We start from the raw sequence: 20,814 nt of genomic DNA, 5'->3' as shown, positions 1-20,814 counted from the left end.
ACACAGAGACAGGCTTAACAACTGTGGTTTCAACTGTTTTACTTAAAATTTAAACATGTGAAATGTGCCATACATTTTCAGGTCTTCACAAAGAGGCACAGTCATATACAAAGAGATTAAAGACAGCATCACAATCAGAAAAATACTGAGTGAAGTTGAGTCGAGTCAACACATGGTTTGATGCTCCCTTCTTCTTACAGTAAAGATTCTTCAATGCAGAGACAGACAGAGAGAGCAGCATATTGATACTGAAGAATAAAGACTGCAACAAACTGGTCAAGTATTTACATTCTCTTATTGAAACAAACCAGAAACATTTCCTGTAAGCTTATGGCAAAAGTGGAAGCAAGTGAAAAGTTACTTTAATATTAGTGGGCATGAAGACCTTCATTTTTTTCAGGCAACATCGCAGCAGGGAACTCCAAGGAAATGGTTTACACGCAAACAAGCTAGCTTAATTTGTTTGGGATTTTTTTATTGTGGGAAATATGGGCTTAGTTGCCAGTCACCATCATATGGGAAATTGCAGGACAGTGCCATCAGCTGGAGATCGTCCCTTTGACCTTCTTCCCCAGATGATCCCATTTCCAGATGACGAATTTGATTAATGTCTTAAAATAGATTTTTTTTTGTAAGTTTAGATCAGTCACTTCCTGAGGACTGAAAATATTTAAATTGGTTATTTCAATAGAGTAAACCAGTTCTATATAAATATAGTAACAGCCTGTGTGAAAACATATTATAACTTAAAGATAATGCACGTAGATCTCTAGCCTGTGTAGGTTATTGGTCATGGAGAACTAGACAAATACGTTCTCACCATTCCTCTCCTGTTTACCCCAGTTGTCCTTCATCAGAGGAAAAACACCAACTGTAGCTTATCTCACTTCCTTAATTCCTAGATGGCTGGCTGATTGTCCGCTGTTTTGCAGTTGTGTTTCCTGACACATTGTTTACATATCCTATACACAGTGGTCTATATGTATGGTAAGAGAGCCCTTATAACATTTAATAAACTTTTATCTTTAATCAAAATGGAAGTAAGTATGTATTTATGTGAACCAACACATTTTACTGTCACTTTTTTCTAAACAAGATCATCAGCGACACACAGTTGTGGTTCAGTTCAATTTTTTTTGTTTTTTAGTCCAAATGCATTTAAGAACTACTGCAAATGTCTGTGTTTTGTGTTTATTGGTAAATTTTGTCAAATTGCAGGAAAACATTAAGAGTGATGATCTGTTTATGGGCAATTTGTTGTCATTTGACTGTTCAAAGGGAAATGGTTGAATTAAATTTGTTAATTAATAATTAATAAGTCCCTTCTATACATTTTTCCCAGTAGGATGTACCAGGGAACAGAGCTCGCTCTCAATGTTGTGCATATGGTAATGTCTACATTCTACCATTCTTGACGTCTCCAATAGCTCCCCATACATCAAACAAAAACACATCAGGGAAAGCAAAATCTCCCAGAACGGAGTCCAAGGCCTCGGCAAAGTCATCAGGGTTCTTCTTGTCTTTGCCCGCTTCCACGATGGTGGTTGCTGTGGAGAGGAAGGGACAGGATTAACTACAGCCAAATGCTGGTAGTTTCTGACTGTAGCAAGTATATTTTCTTTCTCTGCAGCCTAAGCATAAACACCAAGCACAGACAGAGTTATTTAGACGTACTATTCTGGTCCTTAGAGTCATGATGTATGCCAGTTAATCATGTGATTTACAAGCCAAACAATATTTCAATCTTATACAATGATGAATACATTGGTGATTTGCCAGGATGGGTCTGGGGATTTGGGAACCTCAATGATGTCACTGTGTTTATGAACTGCTGCCACTGATAGTATCGGTTAATATACTCTTGATCATTAATATACTTTGTTGGGACACTCAAATATAGCCTATGTGTGAGTACCATAGACCATAACTTTTAGTATCTACTTTATGTGGAATATTTTTGCATTAGGGCTTTAACAAACATGAAACTTAACATAGATTAAAATGGGCACGGCCAACTTCTTTATGCACAGGAAATACCCACATTCAAAATCTCCCACCAAAAACACTGTGTATCTTAATGTTATGTTGATATTTGAATGACATAGCAAACCAAATCAGTTAATCAGCAGGCAAAATGTAATCCCCACGTTTAACACACTGCCAGACTATTTAAAGCCCCATTTCCGCCAAACACTTTCGGTATGGTATCTTTGGAACCAAAAGTAACCCTTCAGACATGGTACCTAGACCCTAGCATTTCGTTAATCATCCACAGAACAAGGTTGAATGCCAACATTTTCGGAACAAAATAAAACAGGCTGCAGTGAGAGTCTCTCTCCATGGGATATTTAAAAATAGCAGCTTTGTGCATATAGTCTTTCTCAGGCAAGCTCAGGGGTTTAGTGTTGCTGGAGCCCGAAATTAATATATATAAATGCTTTTAGATCCACTCATTACTAAAAGTGTATGTCATATAAAAGCTAAAGTGATGGTCAAAGTTGTCATATGGAATATTTAAGGTGTGTTGATTGAGTCACGTCATCACCTTATGCACTGAGTAACATTGCAGGTTAACGTACCACCTTAAAAGTTGCTGGTAGTCGGCCCGCTGAGTTATTTTTTTACTCCAACTCCAGCTGCTGCGAGAGGCAGCAAAACATCCTTTCATTTTATAGTTACAGTCTACTAATAAAACTCTCCATGGTATGAACAGTGGTCACATGAGCCTCAAAACCAGCCACAGCTCACCCCTGAGCAGGATGACCGTCTGCTATTGACCAGTCAACGGACTGCAGTGTTCACAGCTCCACCTTTTAGCACCAGATCTGTGTGCTAGGTACCCGAACAGAGGGGGGACCAAAAATGGGAACAGTACGGAATGGTTCCATTGGTACCATCCACAACTTTCGCAGTGGTAATCAATACTATCACCGTATGTACATGTGTATCCAGACAACGGGACCTCAAAAAGGGTTTGTATGGCAGCTAGATTTCCATGTGCCTGCAGGTATCTGAGTAAATGAATGGCTTGGATCCCCACTGACACATTACATATAGCTGAGTGTTGTTGCATTAGGTCACCAACAGACATTTGTTAGCAACGTTGTTTTGTCTCTCTAAACAAACTGTCTATAAGAGTGAATCATATTTTTTCAAGTATTTTTCCCTCCATTGTATTGGAAATAACCTTCCAACCTCAAAAATATTTGGGTCAAAGTATGCAACCAACCAAAGTTCATAGGGTAAATTCCAAGCATAAAACAGGCAGGCGAGCATATTAAAAAATCATAAACTCATTTCAAATGAGGTCCAAACAGCCAAACATCCATCTGGAAATCAGGCCATTGGCCTTGGAAGTCTGGGAAAGGGCAAACTTGTATCTGCAATTTTAAGTACGCATGTCATCCAAATTCTTGATTCATCCCAGGACGTTGAGCATTGAGAAGCCTCTCTTCTTTTACTTTAATTCTTTTTTAGTGATGATGCTGCCAATTGCTTTTATGTCTGCTTATACCATTGATGCTGAGTGTAGAAAGTATTCTTGACCTTGACAAATGGCAACATCTTGACTCAAGGTCCAACACAAAGCACAGAATGATGAAGAGTCACACAAAATACATGAACTCCATGATCCAAAAAGTTGAGGGAAAATAAGTTAAAAAAAAATACTAAATTACAGCACATATGAGAATATACATAACAGCTCCCTAGAGATGCGTTTCATCATTATAAACTATTTGGGGCAAGTATAAATTCTGAGGAGGAATTTTCCCTTAATCAGGCGCAGGGCTGAAGTTGGCTGGCCTTTCTCAGCATGCCAGAGTAGACAGTGAGTGCGGTGGTTTGCCAGTCTAGTACAGCTCACAGTAAACCCCACTGACTCTCGGATCTCTGTGTGAACATCAGTTCAGCAACAGTTCACATTCGTATATTCAAACATCAACCCAAAGGTGAGGTCTATTTTAAGGCCCCCAAGTGTTACGTGGGTGGTCTTACCCAGCTCCAGATCTCTGATACCCATGTAGCTCTCCAGCAGGTCGTCCACTTTTTTGGTGGCCTGTTCTTCAAACTCGTTCTGCTGGCGGAGTGGAGAGGAAAAATACAGAAGTGTCCGGGGAAATTTAGTTGTGTTCACGCTCTAAATATGGTGATACAAACTCTGTGAGAGCAGAATTGCTCGTGCCAAAACATGCAAGAGCCAAATATCTCAGGCTATTGTTCATCACTTATCTTTATGTTATATAGATATAGCAAAGATTTTAGATTAAATCGAGTATGACTGGAAGGTGTTCACCAATTGTTTTATATTTGTGACTTAAAATGTGGACCTTTTTGCTTCCAGACTTTCCCCAAGTGATATGATCTGTGGATTCACATCATAGCAGAAGTGTGGAAAGTAAGTAAGAGACATTGCTGGGGAATAACACGTACTGTGTGACTGTGTATGTGTGATTGTTAGTTTATGTGTGACCAGAGTCAAGTGTTTTTTTTTAGTTCAGTTCAGTGTGTGTGTGTGTGTGTGTGTGTGTGTGTGTGTGTGTGTATACATGTCATTAACTGAGTACACGACGAAGTTAAGAAGTCATTGTCCAGCAGAGCGTGTGAAACTCACCACTTCCTGAACTGTAGCAGCCCCCTTCGAGCGAAGACGCAGCGTCTCCCTGCCATTCACCATCTTGCCCTCGTTAGATTTTGGAGCTCTGGTCCTCATCCCAATCATGTCTAACCACACAATCACACATGCACACACACACACACACACACACACACAAACAAACAAGATGCTAGCCATTAATCAGTTAAAGAGATGTGGGATTTTTATTTATTTCTTTAGCTGTGACATGGTGTCCTTTCACTTTGGATTTTTTTAAAGATTGAGTTTGTTTGTTTAACCACTGATATCTCTCACTGCTAACTATGGTGTCCCTCTGTCAAGTAGAAACCAAACCCCTTTTAACACAGCACATATTTCCTAGGAAAGAGGAAGACTAAGCATCACACTGTGGTTCACATTCCTCTGTCCTGATGTGAACTTCTTGCCTCACAAATGACAAAGCATTCAACTCATTTTAACTAATATATAATTTATAACAGGCATCCTGAGTTTACCTGAGGACACCCAGCCACTGCTGCTAGTTTTAGAGCATGAGGTATTGTTTTAATAACCAATACTTGGTGTGTGATGAAATGAGAAATCATTTTTATAGAGGCATGCTGCCTGTGAGCAAAATAAAATCAAATTTCAATGTGTAGTTTGTTGTGGTGTTGTGTCCCATCCACACAGAGAACAGTGTTGATGCCAATCATGTATATTCATTATTATTGTGTTTCCAAAGTTCCAGTAAAAGCAGTTCTTTATGGAGTTTATGTGAATCGTGGATTTCCATTTTCCATTTAATCTTCTATCTATTTAACTGACAAGCCTCATTTTTTTGTTAATACTCAAGTTGATATTACAAGAAAATATTGCCACAGCATCGTATACTTATTGCTATTGTCATTCTGTTGGTCAGTCGCTTCACTACTTAAATCCAAAATGAAGTATAGGAGGAAGAGTCTTACTGACTTTAATGAACCATTGTCCATTTCTTCTGGTGCCAGCTCAAAGCCTTCACATACAATGAAATAGCTCAGCATCTATTACACGGACACAGCTGCCACCATAATATACTAATTGTTGTTTATGAGTAAAATGTCTTAACAACTATTAAAATGGATCGATAAAATTTGGTACAGACCAAAACTGATAGTCATCCTAGCTCATAGTTTCGTTATGACATGTTGAATGCTCAACCTAGTTTCTCAAGTAGTTATTTTTAACACACACACTCCAGGGTCTGTGAAACGATGCGCATCTGTTTTCCATATGATATGTCACTGATCACAAAAGGGAATTAAACTCTTTCCTGAGGGATGTCAGAGGTCAGCATCGGCTACGTCATGCTGACAGTGTGTGTGACTAAAACTCAGGAAGCGACGGCTGTTTGTCCCCTGAAAAGTTTCATTATTTGACCTTGAAATATGACATTGAAATTACTGTATTTCCTCTTTTAAATAAGATCATTTCAATACAGTAGAATAGTGATATCAGACCCAATGCTCAAACATACAGCTCATTGGAATTGAACTTTATGGGCCACTTTCACATCTGCATTTATAATTGAGACTTGCAGTTGTTACTTATGAATTTCTGCCACCTTGGTTACAAACACAGTAAGTTCATGTGCTGTGGCATCGTTTAAAAGTAAAAGTTTAGTTGGAAATAATAATTCATCCAAGTATTAACTCATGCCACCTCTCATGCCTTTATAAATCATAGGTTAAAAGGTTTGTCACAAGGATGATATTTTTTTAACATGTGCAGTTTGACTGTGTGTACAACTGCATTTAAATTGTTGGAGACAATAAAAATATTTTTCCTTTCAATCTGTAATTGCCAATGTGAATTACTCTCACTCTGTGCACCACCTAATATTCTCTCTCTAATATTTCTGACATTTAGGGCCATAATGAAGTCCCAGCTCTGTTACATTCTAATTAGTGTAATAAATCATTTTACACATGAAATGTGATCCATCATATGAGGATTTGGCTCTCAGCCATTGTGTGTGTGTGTGTGTGTGTGTGTGTGTGTTACAACAATTATTAAGAGATTCATTACATACCCATGATAATGGTGACTGGCAGGTTTATACAGCGAAATGAGGGGACGTGTTTAACTGCTCTGCTTATCACTTCAACCAGATACTAAACTGTGACTCCTGTTTGACTGTACACAGAGCTATTGCATGCCTGAGGACATTTTACCCTGATGTTACCTCCAAAACCAGGTTGTGGTTTGATAATATATACATATCTAAACATCCATGACAACTTAGCAAAGTCAATCTGCAAATGAAGGCCAGTCCAAAGCTCCAGAGTTGAGATTGATTTGTCAACTACTTTGCTATCTTTCAGTAACAACAGTACATGGTGACAATAGAAATACTATTTGTTCACAGGAAATTGGCACTTTGACCATGGATTTGGTTTCCTGTCTGATATGAGGTTGTGGACAGTTGGGCTCCAGCCTAGACTGCTATATTCACATTATAAGGGGACCTCTGTTGCAAAGCAAATGCAATAAATAAGCCTCTTATTGTACTTTTGACAGGTAAAACACATCTTGGAAGGGAAAAGAGAATAGGGAAAAGGACGCCCTTATGTTTTTACCGAAACAAAAAAAGGTCACAGGTTCAAAGTGCATGAAAAGAGCAGAATTCGGTCATCCGCAGAAGGCAGATATCAGGTGATGTCATCTAATATTTTGTTTAAAAATATTAAATAAACTTAACTAAACTTATCTTTTCCCAGTGTGACTTACAATATAAATATGTAATTTAAACACAATAATAAATACAGCAGAAGTCAGAGAAAGAAGCAAAGCCAAGGTTTTGCTAAAAGTTCAAGTCGCTGTAACCCAATGAATTTGTTTATCCATTTTAATTCCTGGCAGATTAATAGCTGAAATGTGTACGGAGGTGCTGTCCAGGCTCTCTAGCAACGAAGAGAGTACAACAAGTATATGTGGATCAAATATTTACAGTACAGTTTGGCGCTGTCCTCTGTGTGACTGCAAAGCGTATGAAAAGAGAGGCACTATGCTCTCTCTCTCTCTTTCTGTGTGTGTGTGTGTGTGTGTGTGTGTGTGTGTGTCACATTAGATGACACATTATTCACACTGTTATAAGGTTGATTGTTTATTTTGGGGACTTTATTTGGGGGTTAAAGGTAAGTTGAATGTTGGGGTTACAAATGTTGCAGTAACTGGTGAGGTTAGAGTGACCAATTTTAAGTCCATACAATGTTCTGACAAGCACAATAGTATAAATGTGTGTGTGTGTGTGTGTGTGGGTGTGTGTGTGTGTGTGCTCCTGTACCATATTTGTGAGGACATTCTGGACAGGTTTTTAAGCGGTTGAGACATTTTTAGCAGTGGATTTGGAACTGGATCTTCTTACACTATAATGACGAAAACTCCGTCTGTCTGTGTGTGCGTCTGTTCCAGGTTTTTCTCCTCACTGACTTGGTCAATCCATGTGAAATCTGGCACAGTGGTAGAGGGTTATGGGAGGATGCCAATGAAGCAATATTACATCAATTGGCCAAAGGGGGGCGCTATAGCAACCGATTGAAATTGCAAACTTTGAATGGGCATATCTCATGCCCCGTATGTCGTAGAGACATGAAACTTTGCACAGAGATGCCTCTCCTCATGAGCAACAAATTTGCCTCAAGAACCCATAACTTCTGGTTATATAGATTTCCCGCCATTTTGAATTTTTTGAAAAACACTTCAAATCGATCTCTCCCTAGGAAGTTTGACCGATCTGCATGAAACTGGGTGAACATAATCTAGGGACCAATATCTAAAGTTCCCTCTTGGCAAAAGTTGGAAAACTCACTAAAACTGAGCTTCTATAAGGCAATGAATATTGCGGAGGGCGTGGCTCATCACATAAAGGTGTATAACATCTCAAGGGTTTCACCGATCACCACACAACTTTGTAGGCATATGACCACACATAATCTGAGGGGACCCCTCCATTATTGACCCCATCAAACAAAATGGGGGTGCTAGAGAGCTAATTTCTTATCTAGGCCTAACCGCTATATTGATTTTTACTAAACTTGGTAGATATGTAGAACAGGACGCCTCAAGGTGACTGGAGAAATGTAACTCTAATTGGCAACTGGGTGGCGCTGTAACAACAGAAAAATGCTTAAAAATGGCTAAAATGCGACCGATCGCTGTGGCTCCCCCTGTGGCCCAATGTTGTTGTTCTTTCTAATTTTTGGTATGACTAAGTCATGGTATGGTATGCTGTACATAATCACGGAAACTGTCAGTATGTCATTTTGTCAGTCAGTCATTCTGTCTGTCCCACATTTTTCTACTCACTGACGTTGTCAATCTATGTGAAACTGCACATAGGCATTGAGGATTGGCATAGGTAGAAGGTGACAAAGCTACCAATGGGTATGGACTTGTTTAAGTTAAAATTAAGGTAGACTCATAGAGGTATAAATTTGTGTGTGTGGAGGGGTGCTTCCAGATTGTTTATGTATTCCTATAAAAGGTTTGCTTTGCTTTTGTTTCATATGTTTTATGCCTGGAGTTAAATTGTTAGCTTAAAAAAAGTTTAACTATTGAAAAGAATACCCTGTGTTTCTCTGGTGGTTGTGATGTTGTGAAGAATCCCTTAAGCCTTTTTAATTTTGCCTGTACTTGATTGAAAATGAAAACTTATTTCAGTTGCTCATTTTAAGGAGTTGATTTCCAAAGCACTATTACCAATGTTCTATTTCTCTGTAATAATTACAGTCACTCTGTAAACAAGAGCTGCATTTACTTACAACCAAAGACATTTATTTTGTTTCTATGTTTTGCTTCAAGTTTTTTCAGAGTTTGAATTGATTTATCCTTGCAGAGCCATTTTAAATCATCTACTGTCACACAAAATTCTTTGGGCCGAGGCTGAATAACCACTGCCATAATACTGCTCAATTAATTGTAGCTGCTAAGTTTGAGCACTTTTCCAGGCTCACTGGCAGACAGCCTAGTACTCTCTAAAGTGTTCCTGTCTCTGTTTTCTGTTTGGATCGTGAGATATGAAAACATACCGGAGAAAGCTGAAATCAGTCAAACACTGTGGCCATCTGTGGCTAAGAGAGGCTCCCTGAGGAATCAGCTTGGTGCTTTACCTTGCATGATCAGTCCCATCATAAAAAATATACCCTAGGGGCAGCTTTTGCCACCTGGGATATTAATAGTCAGTGTTATGAATCCCAGCCAACACACACCTTTGCTTCCTGCGTGTGCTGAGACCTAACAGTAACAATGAAATGTTTGTTTTTCCATGATCTTTATTCCAGTGCCTGCACTTCCTGGTTGTCAGTGCCTCTGCTCTGCTGGTTTTTATCCTGTTGTTTAATCAGAAATGGATTTATACCACACAATATCACTGATTAGCAGACAAGGACAGTGATATTTTTAGTCCAAATATTTGTAAAGACTACTGAGCATTAATCGTACAGTCCCCAGTCACAGAGAAATATTTTCCACTCACCAAAGGCCTTCTTGGGCCCCACCAGGCGGAGAGTGAAGGGTATGCCTCTCGCTTGCTCTTTCAGCATCTTAGCCACCTCGTAGTGTCGGCAGCCTACAATGCTCTGGTCGTTGATGGCCTCGATGTGGTCACCAACACATACTGTCTTCAGCCGGTCTATGGTGCTGCCTTCCTTTATCCTCTGAAAGAAACACATTTAACATTTTTCACCTGCTTAGATTCCCAATTAGATTTAAATTGAGATGACAGACAAGGCTCAGCTTGTTAAACCCTGCCACTTGTTCACCTTGATGAAAGCGTATCCGGCTCCATTGTCTGTGATAGTGAGGCCCAAGGCGTCTTCTGTCTTTGTCACCTCCACCTCCTTGGTCTCCCCTCTGACGTGAGCGAAGATGAAGTCTTCCAGTCCGATCTGTCCCCCCAGCAGCTTCTGCATGTCCACTTTGTGAGAGTTGAGGGTGCAGAACAGGATCTAAGAGAAGATATGGACCAGAAAGTAGCTCATTCATGGTACTCTATATATTTACCATGTAAATCTTCAGGCTGCAAAGACACTGCTTCTCATTTGTGTGTGTTGTAGGCCAGATTTTCATGTGATGGCCAGCACAGTGAGTGAGGGAGGGCTGGGGCCTGTTCAAGCCGGGGCCTAGCTCCCTAACTATCCACTCTTATTGCATGGTTGAGTGTTGTTTTGCTGTTTTCACCTTGCACTTTATCTTACATTTTGTGTGTCTCTGTGTTCGTGTGTATGTAACCTCGCTCCTTTTTTTGCATTGGCCTGAATGGGTCTTAACCCTAAATCCCCCCCGGCTTGGTGGACAACAACTCCACCCACTGACTAATAGTTCTTAACATACACTCAGCTTTATGCAAAGCTCGCTCCTTTACCTGTACTGGTCCACCCATTAAAAAATCTCGATCTGACAATCTGGTTTGTTGTACTACCTTCAGCCCCATTAGTAAACAAATGAAGGACATCATAACTAGACACTGGCATATACTATCTGCTGATGATGTGGGAAGAAGTCTATTTTCTAATCTGCCTCTTTTTGTTCACTCCAGAAGCCGCAACATCCGCAATATGCCGGTACATGCAGATTCTTTTCATACTGGACAAGGAGGAAGCATTGACGAAAACCCACTGGCTTCTTTCCTTGTCGTCACTGCACTTCTTGTCAAAACCACAAGAAGGCTAATTCTTTTGTTAGCCACACCACTAAAAACAATACAAAATTTAGAAATTCATTACTTGTCGCTCTACTAATGTTATTTATCTGCTTTAATGTCCATGTGGCCTACAATATATAGGTATCTGCAAACTCAGAACCAGAATCAATGAACACAGAAGCTCCATCCACAGAGGTGATCCTAAATCCCCTGTAACTAGACATTTCCAGGAAGCTAAACATCCAGCTACTGAACTTAGATTCTGCAGCACTGATAGAGTGAATCCCAGCCGTAGACACACAGACCTTGAAACAAAACTCCTTCAGTCGGAAAGCAGATGGATCCTTAAAACTGAACAGCCTCTAGGCCTTAATGAAACACTTAATTTGTCTTGTTTTCTGTAGGTGGCCCTTTTCCATCCCAATCTGCATGTGCCAGCATGGATCTCCTGTACCTATGTAGATGGTTTTTATTCACACACATGGTTTAGTGATAGTATTATTGTTGCTGTACATATCTTCTTTCCATAGGCTATATACATTTGAATATCTCTGTTGTAGGGTCTCTTTATTACCAAGAATTATATAATCATCACTTTTGTAACACTGCTTCTGAATATAGTAGTTGTACTCACAAATATGTCACATATCATTAATCAATAGATTGGCCACACCTGGTAGGGCCTGCCTGTCTTTATCTCTGTTGGAAAACACGTCAGTAGCACTGATGATAGTCTAGGACTGAAATGTTTGCTTGCTGCCTCTTTTGCGCCTTTTTTTTTTTTTTTTTTTTTTTTGGGAGCACTTTTTTGGTTTTTACACTTATGTTTTGGACTTCTTTATATTGATCTCAGCCTGTGGACTCTTTATGTGGCCTTTTCCAGCCCATTTCTTTGGTGTGTGGGTTACTCCTTTGTGGTTCCCCTCACCTCTTAACATACACAGCCATTTTTTTTTTGTTTGTTTGGGTTTTATGTTCTCCTAGGACTGCCATATATGCTTTTATGGTCACCAACAAAAAATGTTTTTACATCTTGTTTTTAGTATATATAATTAATAAACATTATTGTCACTTTTTGGAAACCTTGTTTCTGCTATCCCTTTGTGTCAAATCTGTAAAAATGACTGTCTGAAATGGTCCCAGTCTTCACCCTCTGGTCACAATTATATTAACATAATAACATTTTATTAACCATTTCAGAGTGGCCCCTTAATCTTTGATAGCGCACATTTCAGTTATAAAAAAGTAAACTGTTTTACCTTTTAAAAAATGTCTGTAACATTGCCCAAGAATTAGTGAGAATTTCAAGTGGATGCAGTTGTTTATGTATTGCTTGATCATCCTTATAAATTACTTTTTATAAAATGAATGAGTTATGTTTTGGAAAACAACAATAATTGCCTACCTATTCCCTACAATAAATGTGATTATAGTTTCTCTGGCATTTCCTGGTGTTTTATTTTTTACCTCCTGTTTTATTACAAAGCCAAATGGAGCCGATAAGAATTCCTTTAGTTGTGCTGTATAGATGTTAACCAGCAGAGGGCAGAAGAGCCACACTTTGATTTTGCTCTTGGCCATTTTGTGTTGAGTTATGAATGTGGCAACTCATTCAGAGCATTTGTATATTTCAGTGTTAACAATAGAGTCAGTCACAGCACTCTTTGATTTGGATATATGATTGCATGTTTCTATTTGTTTTAGGAGTTTTCTGCCAAAATCATGGTTGTTTTCGAAGGTTAGTGGTTGAATTATTGATTGAAAGTCGAGAGGTCATCAGATATGACTTAATCTGTGTATGTGTCAGAATAATTGTGGTTTAAAAACCAGAATTGGCACATTTTATATTGTCGGACTAAACACGTGACTCTCTGATAACATCTCCAGCCCACACTTTTTATAGTTGCTTTTATAGTTCAGAACAGTAATTGCCTTGTTTTGGGAATAGCTTTCATTTTTGCGGAAGTCTTTTTGTTGTCTATTCTGAAACCCGAGGTTAAAGTTCAAGTTTGACTATAATAAACCTATAATCCATAGCGGAAAGATAACCCAGGTGAACTTTTCTCGTACTTGGAACAGTTCCTGTAAGATATTGCTCATCATAGTTGTCTTGGTGGGCGGAACAGTCTGACTGTAGTCCAAGGTCATCTTTGACATCTAGCTGTACTGTAACTTTATGCTGCTGCTGTTCAGTCCACAGGAGGTCAAGGAAACTGATGTACTTCTATCACCGACTAATTGCTTGAGGTTTTCCATAGAAAGTCTTGTGACTTGAATATTGGCTGCAGTTCAAGGTCCTGATATACAGGCTATTAAATCAGCTATAATTTGAATAATGCCTCATAAAACATTTAATTTAATGTCTTAAAGCATTTAAGACCAGAAAAGGTGCGTGTTTATTGATTATTCTAGTCTTCTGCATTAGAATTAGAGACAGTCTACACTGACAAAAACTCAAACGTCTCAAGGTTTGAAAGATTCATCTTTACCATTTATCATTATGTATATGTTACAATGTCAAACTCAAGCCTTTGCATTACTTGCTATTATTGGTCATCAATCTGACTGTTATCTAAATTGTTTATTCCTTCCAGACCACTGGAGATTATCCCAGCACACACTTGGCAGAGTATACCCTGAACAGGCCGCCAAGTTACCGCATGGCTTACATAAGTATATAAGAAGACAAACACATTCACAGGAATTTAGAGTGTCTCATTCAGTTAGTACAAAAATGTCTGAGTTACAACATAGCATGCAGACAGCAGTGAGTGCAGATACAGAGGATCCCGTTGCTGTGAGGAAATAGCTAGAGCTAACAATATGAAATGAAAAAAATATGGTGTGATATCCTGTGTTAATGAACATAAGCTGACAGTGTCTTTCTAAAATAGATATGTAGCATTTAAACATTGGATCTTATGTAACTTAACAGGCCAAAATATAAGACACAACCAAGGCTGGGTGGTGCCTGATAAGATCATCAAGGTTAGCTCTCCCACATCGGTCTATATCCCTTCATCTCCAGTCATTCGTGTCCAACAGGTAGTGATACACTGATAGGGAAAGCCTTCATGGTGGCCTTCATAACACTACTGATAAGTATTAGATAAGGCCAATGTGTAATATTTATTGCTGCCTTACCATAATATACAGGAGAAGCATGCAGAACAGCTGCATACTGTACATGACCACAATTATCCTGACTTATACTGAACCCCAAATTGCTCCTAATGGCTGTTCCATCAGTGTTACTGAGTACCAAGTGGCACCATGTATGATAGCCTCAGCCACCAGTGTGTGTGAATGTGTGTGTGAATGGGTGAGTGTGACATGTAGTGTAAAAGTTTGTGGTCGGAAGGCTAGAAAGGAGCGATACAAGTGCAGTCCAGTTACCATTTTACCATTTACTTTTGCATCCACTTCCAGCAGCTCTGAATAAAAGTCACGTTTGAAATACAAAAATAAAGTGTAGACTTTGAAAGGTCTTTCTTTGCCATCTGCCTGAGACAGCTTGTGGCCTTGGCTGTGCTGAGCACTGAGAGCAGTATCAGGCTGCAGTGTGGTTTGGCCAGCCCTGACCTACTAAAGGTTTAGTGACTAGACTTCTTTTCAAGGATTCTGGCCTTGCGCAGCTGCCTGCTGTAACCTGACTTCAGACCACACCTTTGATCCCCTACAGTGCTTTGAATCTTGCTTTGTTTAGTCCCACAGTGTTGGATAACCATTTCGGAAATAGGGATTGCCTGAAATCTATTTTTGAATGTCTCTAAATCAGAAAATTCAGCCACTTTTTACAGCTTAATCAATGCTGTATTAAGATATTAACGGTAATGTTACTTGTTGGGGTTTTTGAAATGGGAACTCTATTTTTACACACACAGTCAGTTTACCAGTCATGTGGGGTTATAGTCAGGCTATGGAAACAGCTTTTTTAATGTATTTTGGATTTGGACAAGCTTTGTTTAGTCTGAGGAAATAACCCTTGTGATGACATCAGGGGATTATCTTGGACTGACAACATTACAAAAGGAAGCTTATATTTCAAACTGAGTTTGAAAGATGTGGGTACTCACAAGGAATGAAGAGTCTCATGGAAAGTGTAATGTTTGCATTATGGGAAACGTAGGATCCCATGTTTAAATCTAAATCTAAATCTCTGGATTTGATTATTTCCAATGGAACAGGCAAATTAAGTACAGTAATTGTTGTTACCACAGGATAGGATTTGGGGGATATTTGCTCCAACGTAACTGAGCACTTGTTATTTGTTTTTTACCCTACTTTGTTATCTGAATGACTTTCAAAAATGTTCATCACCTGGTTTTGTTTTGCAATAAAGTCACTACCACTTCTATTGGTGTTTGCTGAACAACACAACATCATCTGTTTATTTGTTTCCATTATTGATCCTGGTCAAGGCGCAGGCGAGTACAAAGTCTGGCAGACAGTACTGCGGCCAAATGATCTTCAATAGTGCATCATGGAAAATAGCCTAGAATGGAAACCTAATACCTATTTGCAGCTGGCCTGCCTGAGCAGAAATGCAAGAAAGAAATAACACCATTTTTTAATCTTGATCATTTCTCATGAACCTGGAAATGTCACAATTTAGCTAAATCATGCTGACACGCAAAGCTGAGTTTGATTTGTACCTCTGAGGGGGAGATGTTGAACACTTCAGCGATCTTGGCGTACAGCTCCTTGACATTGGTGAATCCATGGATGCGGCCTGTGGGACTCCCGTGAGCCAGCTGGGTGTGGAAGATGAGCCGAGGTCTGGGGTATTCTGGTGGCCCTGGTGGTGGCGGTGAGGGAGGAGGAAGTGGCGGTGCTGTGGGCTCCACACAACCCTGATTCTGGTGCTGGGCCTTCTGCTCCTCCATGGCCTCAGAGTCCTGTGGGCTCATAGCCTCCCCGTTCTGCATCGGGCCCCAGCTCAGGTACGGTGCTCCTCTAGGAGCCCTGATGGTGCACTGCTCTGGCAAAAAGGGAAATTCTGTCCTTCCCCCCGCTTAGCCGACCAACCACCCAACCAAATAGCCACCGAGAGCTTTGGGGTGAGGAGAGCATATAAATAAGTGATGAGAGTAGCCTGGTAACAGTAGCTGGAGGAGGCCAGCCAGACCCTGCTGGGTTGAAACCCAACACCCTCTGAGCTGAGGACTGTATGTGTTACACCTGAGCCTCTGGCAGCTCACGCATAAAGAACACAAACAAAACACACCAGGTACAGGTTTCTTCATGCACATGACATGCTTAAGCTGTAGTCCCCCCATATCAGTCTGGATGCAAGACAAACATGACCCCGAAAATGTGAACATCCCTCTGAAGTGTGAAAATGCCCAGCATACCTGCAAAATGTTTTCCAAAGTGGGCCGCTTGAACATTTGCCACAGACAATGTCCCAGTGTTACAGGTAAGATGATATCAGAGGGTAGGGAGTGAGGTGCTCCCCCCTTCACTGGCCTCATTGAATGAAATTGGCTGTTGCTGAGGTGAATCCTTGGTGATGCACTGACCTTTTTGACCCAATGGACAGACCATACAGAAGATGACAGTTAAAGCCACTAAACAGATGTTTAATCCATGCTGGCATGATCTGCTTCTTGTACTGACAAGGTTTTTAGATATCAGTTTCCAACGTTACTGTACCAGAATGTGTGTACACATGACAGGAAAGCCCTAAAATAATAGATATATTATTATTTAGCTCCTAGAACTGAATTTGATATAATTGTGCCTTAAACAATTATGAAAGGTAAGCATGTTTTGAGAAATGATGGACTGTCTTGACTCGAAACAAAATGCCTGTTATACACGTGACAAATTATGGAAATAATGCTAAGATACTGTAAAATGTATGATGAGACACACATTTTTTTACATCTTAAATCTCAGAAAGATGGATTGAAACACATAAACACTAACGAGCCATGCATTCCTGTTTTGTTCTGCCATGATGGTCCGATGGTCTGACAGCCTTAACAATTTTATCTGTCACACTTTGTCCCATGTGATGCCTTACTCATGTGCAAATCAAGGAAGCTGTCATGCCATGACACAAAAAGCTATCTATCCCCGTTTAGCTCTGGAAATTCCACAAAAATCACATTTTAAAACGCCAGCTGGGAATGTGTTGGCATTCCATTGTGATTCCCCTCAGACAAAGATTCTTTCAGGCAGGATGTACGGTATGTACGAAAAGACGGTCTGAGATGTTTAAATAGATGACTGATTGAAATGTCTGAAGTTATATAACATATAACATACACACATTCATCTCCTGTCTCTCAGTATTACATGAGTAATAATGCCATATATTGGGCTTTATTTAGAAACGCACTTTTCTTTTTGATATGTGTACTCTGTTTAAGTATAACATCAAACCAAACATTTACATTCAGTCATTGTACAGTGGGGATTCAGCCTGTGTTGTACTTTTATTTTACTGCTTCATAAGCATCCCTGCACACCTGTTCTATAAGGTGCAGGACTGCAGCTCTCTGCGTCACAGCCTCGTTTTTCCAGGCCAAGGTCTTGCTATAGCCTCCCAAGGTCAGAGCGTTTACACCAGCAGCTGATAATAAGGATCTCACTGACAAAACATTCCTTCTGCAACAGATAATGGATAGGTAGTCCTCCAAGCAGAGGGCATCTCACTTTCTCTTCTTGTAGAGACATACGTGACAGCTTCTGTCTAGCTTTTCCAAAGCAAACAGATGTCTCACTTAGGCAACATCAGAGATAACAGACTGACTTAGGTTTCCCAGATTTGTAACTGGCAGCACAAATACAAACATTTTGTTGGAAATGAGCTTTTATCGTGTTTGCTAAACAGGAGAGGACCTTTGTTTAAAGGTCCAGTGTGTAGGATTTAGGGGCATCTATTGGCAAAGATGGTGATCAGAAACTGTTTTCATTTGTTTAAAATCACCTGAAAATATGAATAATTGTGTTTTCGTTACCTTAAAATTAGCTGTTTATATCAAAGGGTTCAGGTGCGCTTTGATAGAGTCTGCCATGTTGTTCTACAGTAGCCCAGAACGGACAAATCAGACACTGGCTTTAAATTAGGCCATTTGCATTTCTGTGTTTTCTTATTGGCCATCATAGTTATCCTACATACAAGGTTGGCTTTGGAAAATTGTGTATTTCTTGTTAGTGTCCAGTTCAAGAGGCCAACTAGCCTACTAGGTATTGCATTAAGTCATTATAATTTGAACCTGTACTAAAATAAAATATGTGCTTGCTTTTTTCCTGTGGATGCACGCAATTAACGTTAGGTGGTGCTCCCAGTCCCAAGGACAATGAAGCTGAGGGACAGACTAACCCCAGTCATGATGAGGAGCCTACTATGCATTACATTTTAGCCAGAGGAAAACCTTTTTAGTAGTACTAAGTGGGATTTTTTTGTTGTAGTAATAAGTTGACTAAAAGTTGACTATAGGGCCTATTGCCCAATTTATACCTCCTTAGTTCATGGCTGTGAGCCATGGAGATATAAATTGGACTTAATGTAATACAAGAGCAGGGCTGGGCAGGGCAGACAATTACTGATGTCTTTGTATAATAATTAGTCAGTGCGTTTGTGTAGTGTGTACAAGCATATAGAGGATCATAGGTAGAAACGTGTGGGCCAGTGCATGGGCCAGTGTGTAGGCCGGTGCGCCTGAATGTCCCGGGCTGAATTTGTGTCCCAGTCCGCCCCTGCTTGGCACATGGGAGAAGTTTCAGTTCTGCAACCTCACCACTAGATACCACTAAATCCTACACACTGGATCTTTAAAGGCGTATTGTTTAAGATTTAGGGGGATTTATTGGCATCTAAAAGTGAGGATTGCAGTTTGCAGCCAGCTAAAACTTCTCCCAGTTAGAATTCTTCCACTGTTCGTTGTTCAGGTTTTGATACCACTAACTGATAAAAACACTGAAAACACTGAATAAAGCAGTTTCATGTTTTAAAAAACTGTTTTTCCGACGATGCTAATTGTGGAGGAGCTGCTAACTATGGTGGCTGATAAAAAAACGCAAAAACATGAAAACGTGAATGGCCACATCGAGAGCCAGAGTTTGGTCTATCCATTTTGAGTTACTACAGAAAAATGGCAGCGCAACATAGCTGACTCTGTGGACAAGGACCTGCTCCACAGATATAAAAGGATAATTTTAAGATAATGAAAACACAACAATTCTTATTTTGAGCTGATTACTCACTAAAGAAAAATCCTTATTATATTATATTCCTTTTCTACCAGTGTATGTCCCTAAATCCTACACACTGGACCTTTAAAGTTGTCAGTTGTGGCTGTTGCCCACTTTGGAAGGATTTCCACCCACCAAGATCGTAACATGAACGTTTTCATTGTTCACTGGCTCAGAAAGTAACAAACGAATCAAATCAAGAAGTTGATGTAGCTTCCAGTTATCTCTCAAAGCCCTATTCTTCATTTGAAATGTATTTTCACTCATACACCAACACTGCACAAAAGTTGCACCCTTCTTCTTATGTCATTTACAGCTACTGCTTCGTTACAAGTTAAGGCAAAGGCTTTGCTTGTAAATTTTATAACTGAAAGAACTAAAACTTTATAGTGACAGCTCAAAAACTCCAAATGCAAACAATAAGGAAACATGCAGGATTCATAACAGCAGTCTGTTAATGCTTCCTTTATCTACAGTGGTTATATATTACAGAGAAGTATAAACAAATGTAATAAAAGCCAGTAATGAAAGCTGCTAAAACATTTCTCTTGTTTGCAAAAGCATATTCTAAATACGCCCTTCTTATGTGACTCTCAGCTGATTGGCTGTGAACAGACGGCGTGTCATTTACAAATATTGACTACATCAAGGCTGAATAATTCATGCTTCATTACTCAGACTGTTAATATTAGCAAAATGTGTGGACCAAAGACATTTACAGTGACATATACTTTCTTTTATTCTATTTCATTTCTTTTTTTTTATCTGGGCTTTTTTGATGCTTGGATCATTCAGCAATGACTGTCTGTGGTGCTGAATGTGAATTCCATGTCACTTTCACATCTCACTGACACACAGGGCCTCAAGGTCAGGATATTGCATTGTTCATATTCTCGAACAAAACACCTCAAACCAACTGACACACTTTGAAGCTGGGGCTTTTGTCAGTCGTACATCTTTGCGTAGTTCCCCACTTTGCCCAATTATCTGTCCAGCTTTGATGAATCAACATAGGAATGCCTGCATCTGCACCCCCTTATTACATCACGTACTTCCTTATGAAGCGTGATTTCCTCCTCTTTATCTGCTCAGTTTCCTGGCGGGGAAGACGGAAGGGGAGAGCGTGGGCTGGCTGGTGTAGGCCAGATTGTATGAGTAGGTGGGTGGTGTGTCTGCTGTGTCATGAGGCGATACATTGCCTCTGCTGTTCCTGGTGGCATGGCTGCATCTGAGCTGTTTTTTCAGGGAAAAAAAGGCTTTCACTTCTAAGATTTGTGTGAATTTCTCAAACAGACTGATGTTTTTTTTTTATAAGTGTTCAAGGTCTCCATCA

General features: G+C 39.7%; 1 protein-coding gene across 2 annotated transcripts; it reads right to left on the bottom strand.

The window, feature by feature from the left end:
* Positions 1-22: 22 nt before the first annotated feature.
* Positions 23-16,316, bottom strand: gipc3 (GIPC PDZ domain containing family, member 3). Of its 2 annotated transcripts, none has more exons than XM_033621311.2 (6): positions 15,932-16,316; positions 10,396-10,581; positions 10,110-10,290; positions 4,613-4,722; positions 3,997-4,078; positions 23-1,547 (listed from the first exon to the last, which is right to left on the bottom strand). In XM_033621311.2, the coding sequence occupies exons 1-6, from the start codon at positions 16,202-16,204 to the stop codon at positions 1,396-1,398; spliced, it is 984 nt and encodes a 327-aa protein (XP_033477202.1). In that variant the 5' UTR covers positions 16,205-16,316; the 3' UTR covers positions 23-1,395. The 2 variants fall into 2 exon arrangements, with proteins under 2 accessions (XP_033477202.1, XP_033477203.1); XM_033621312.2 differs by having other exon boundaries at positions 3,997-4,075.
* Positions 16,317-20,814: the final 4,498 nt, after the last annotated feature.

This window comes from Epinephelus lanceolatus, chromosome 6 (genome assembly GCF_041903045.1).
Source record: "Epinephelus lanceolatus isolate andai-2023 chromosome 6, ASM4190304v1, whole genome shotgun sequence".
In the NCBI taxonomy this organism is placed as follows: Eukaryota; Metazoa; Chordata; class Actinopteri; order Perciformes; family Serranidae; genus Epinephelus; species Epinephelus lanceolatus.
The sequence above is the reverse complement of the archived record's forward strand: the minus strand, read 5'-3'. Positions and strand labels throughout refer to the sequence as shown.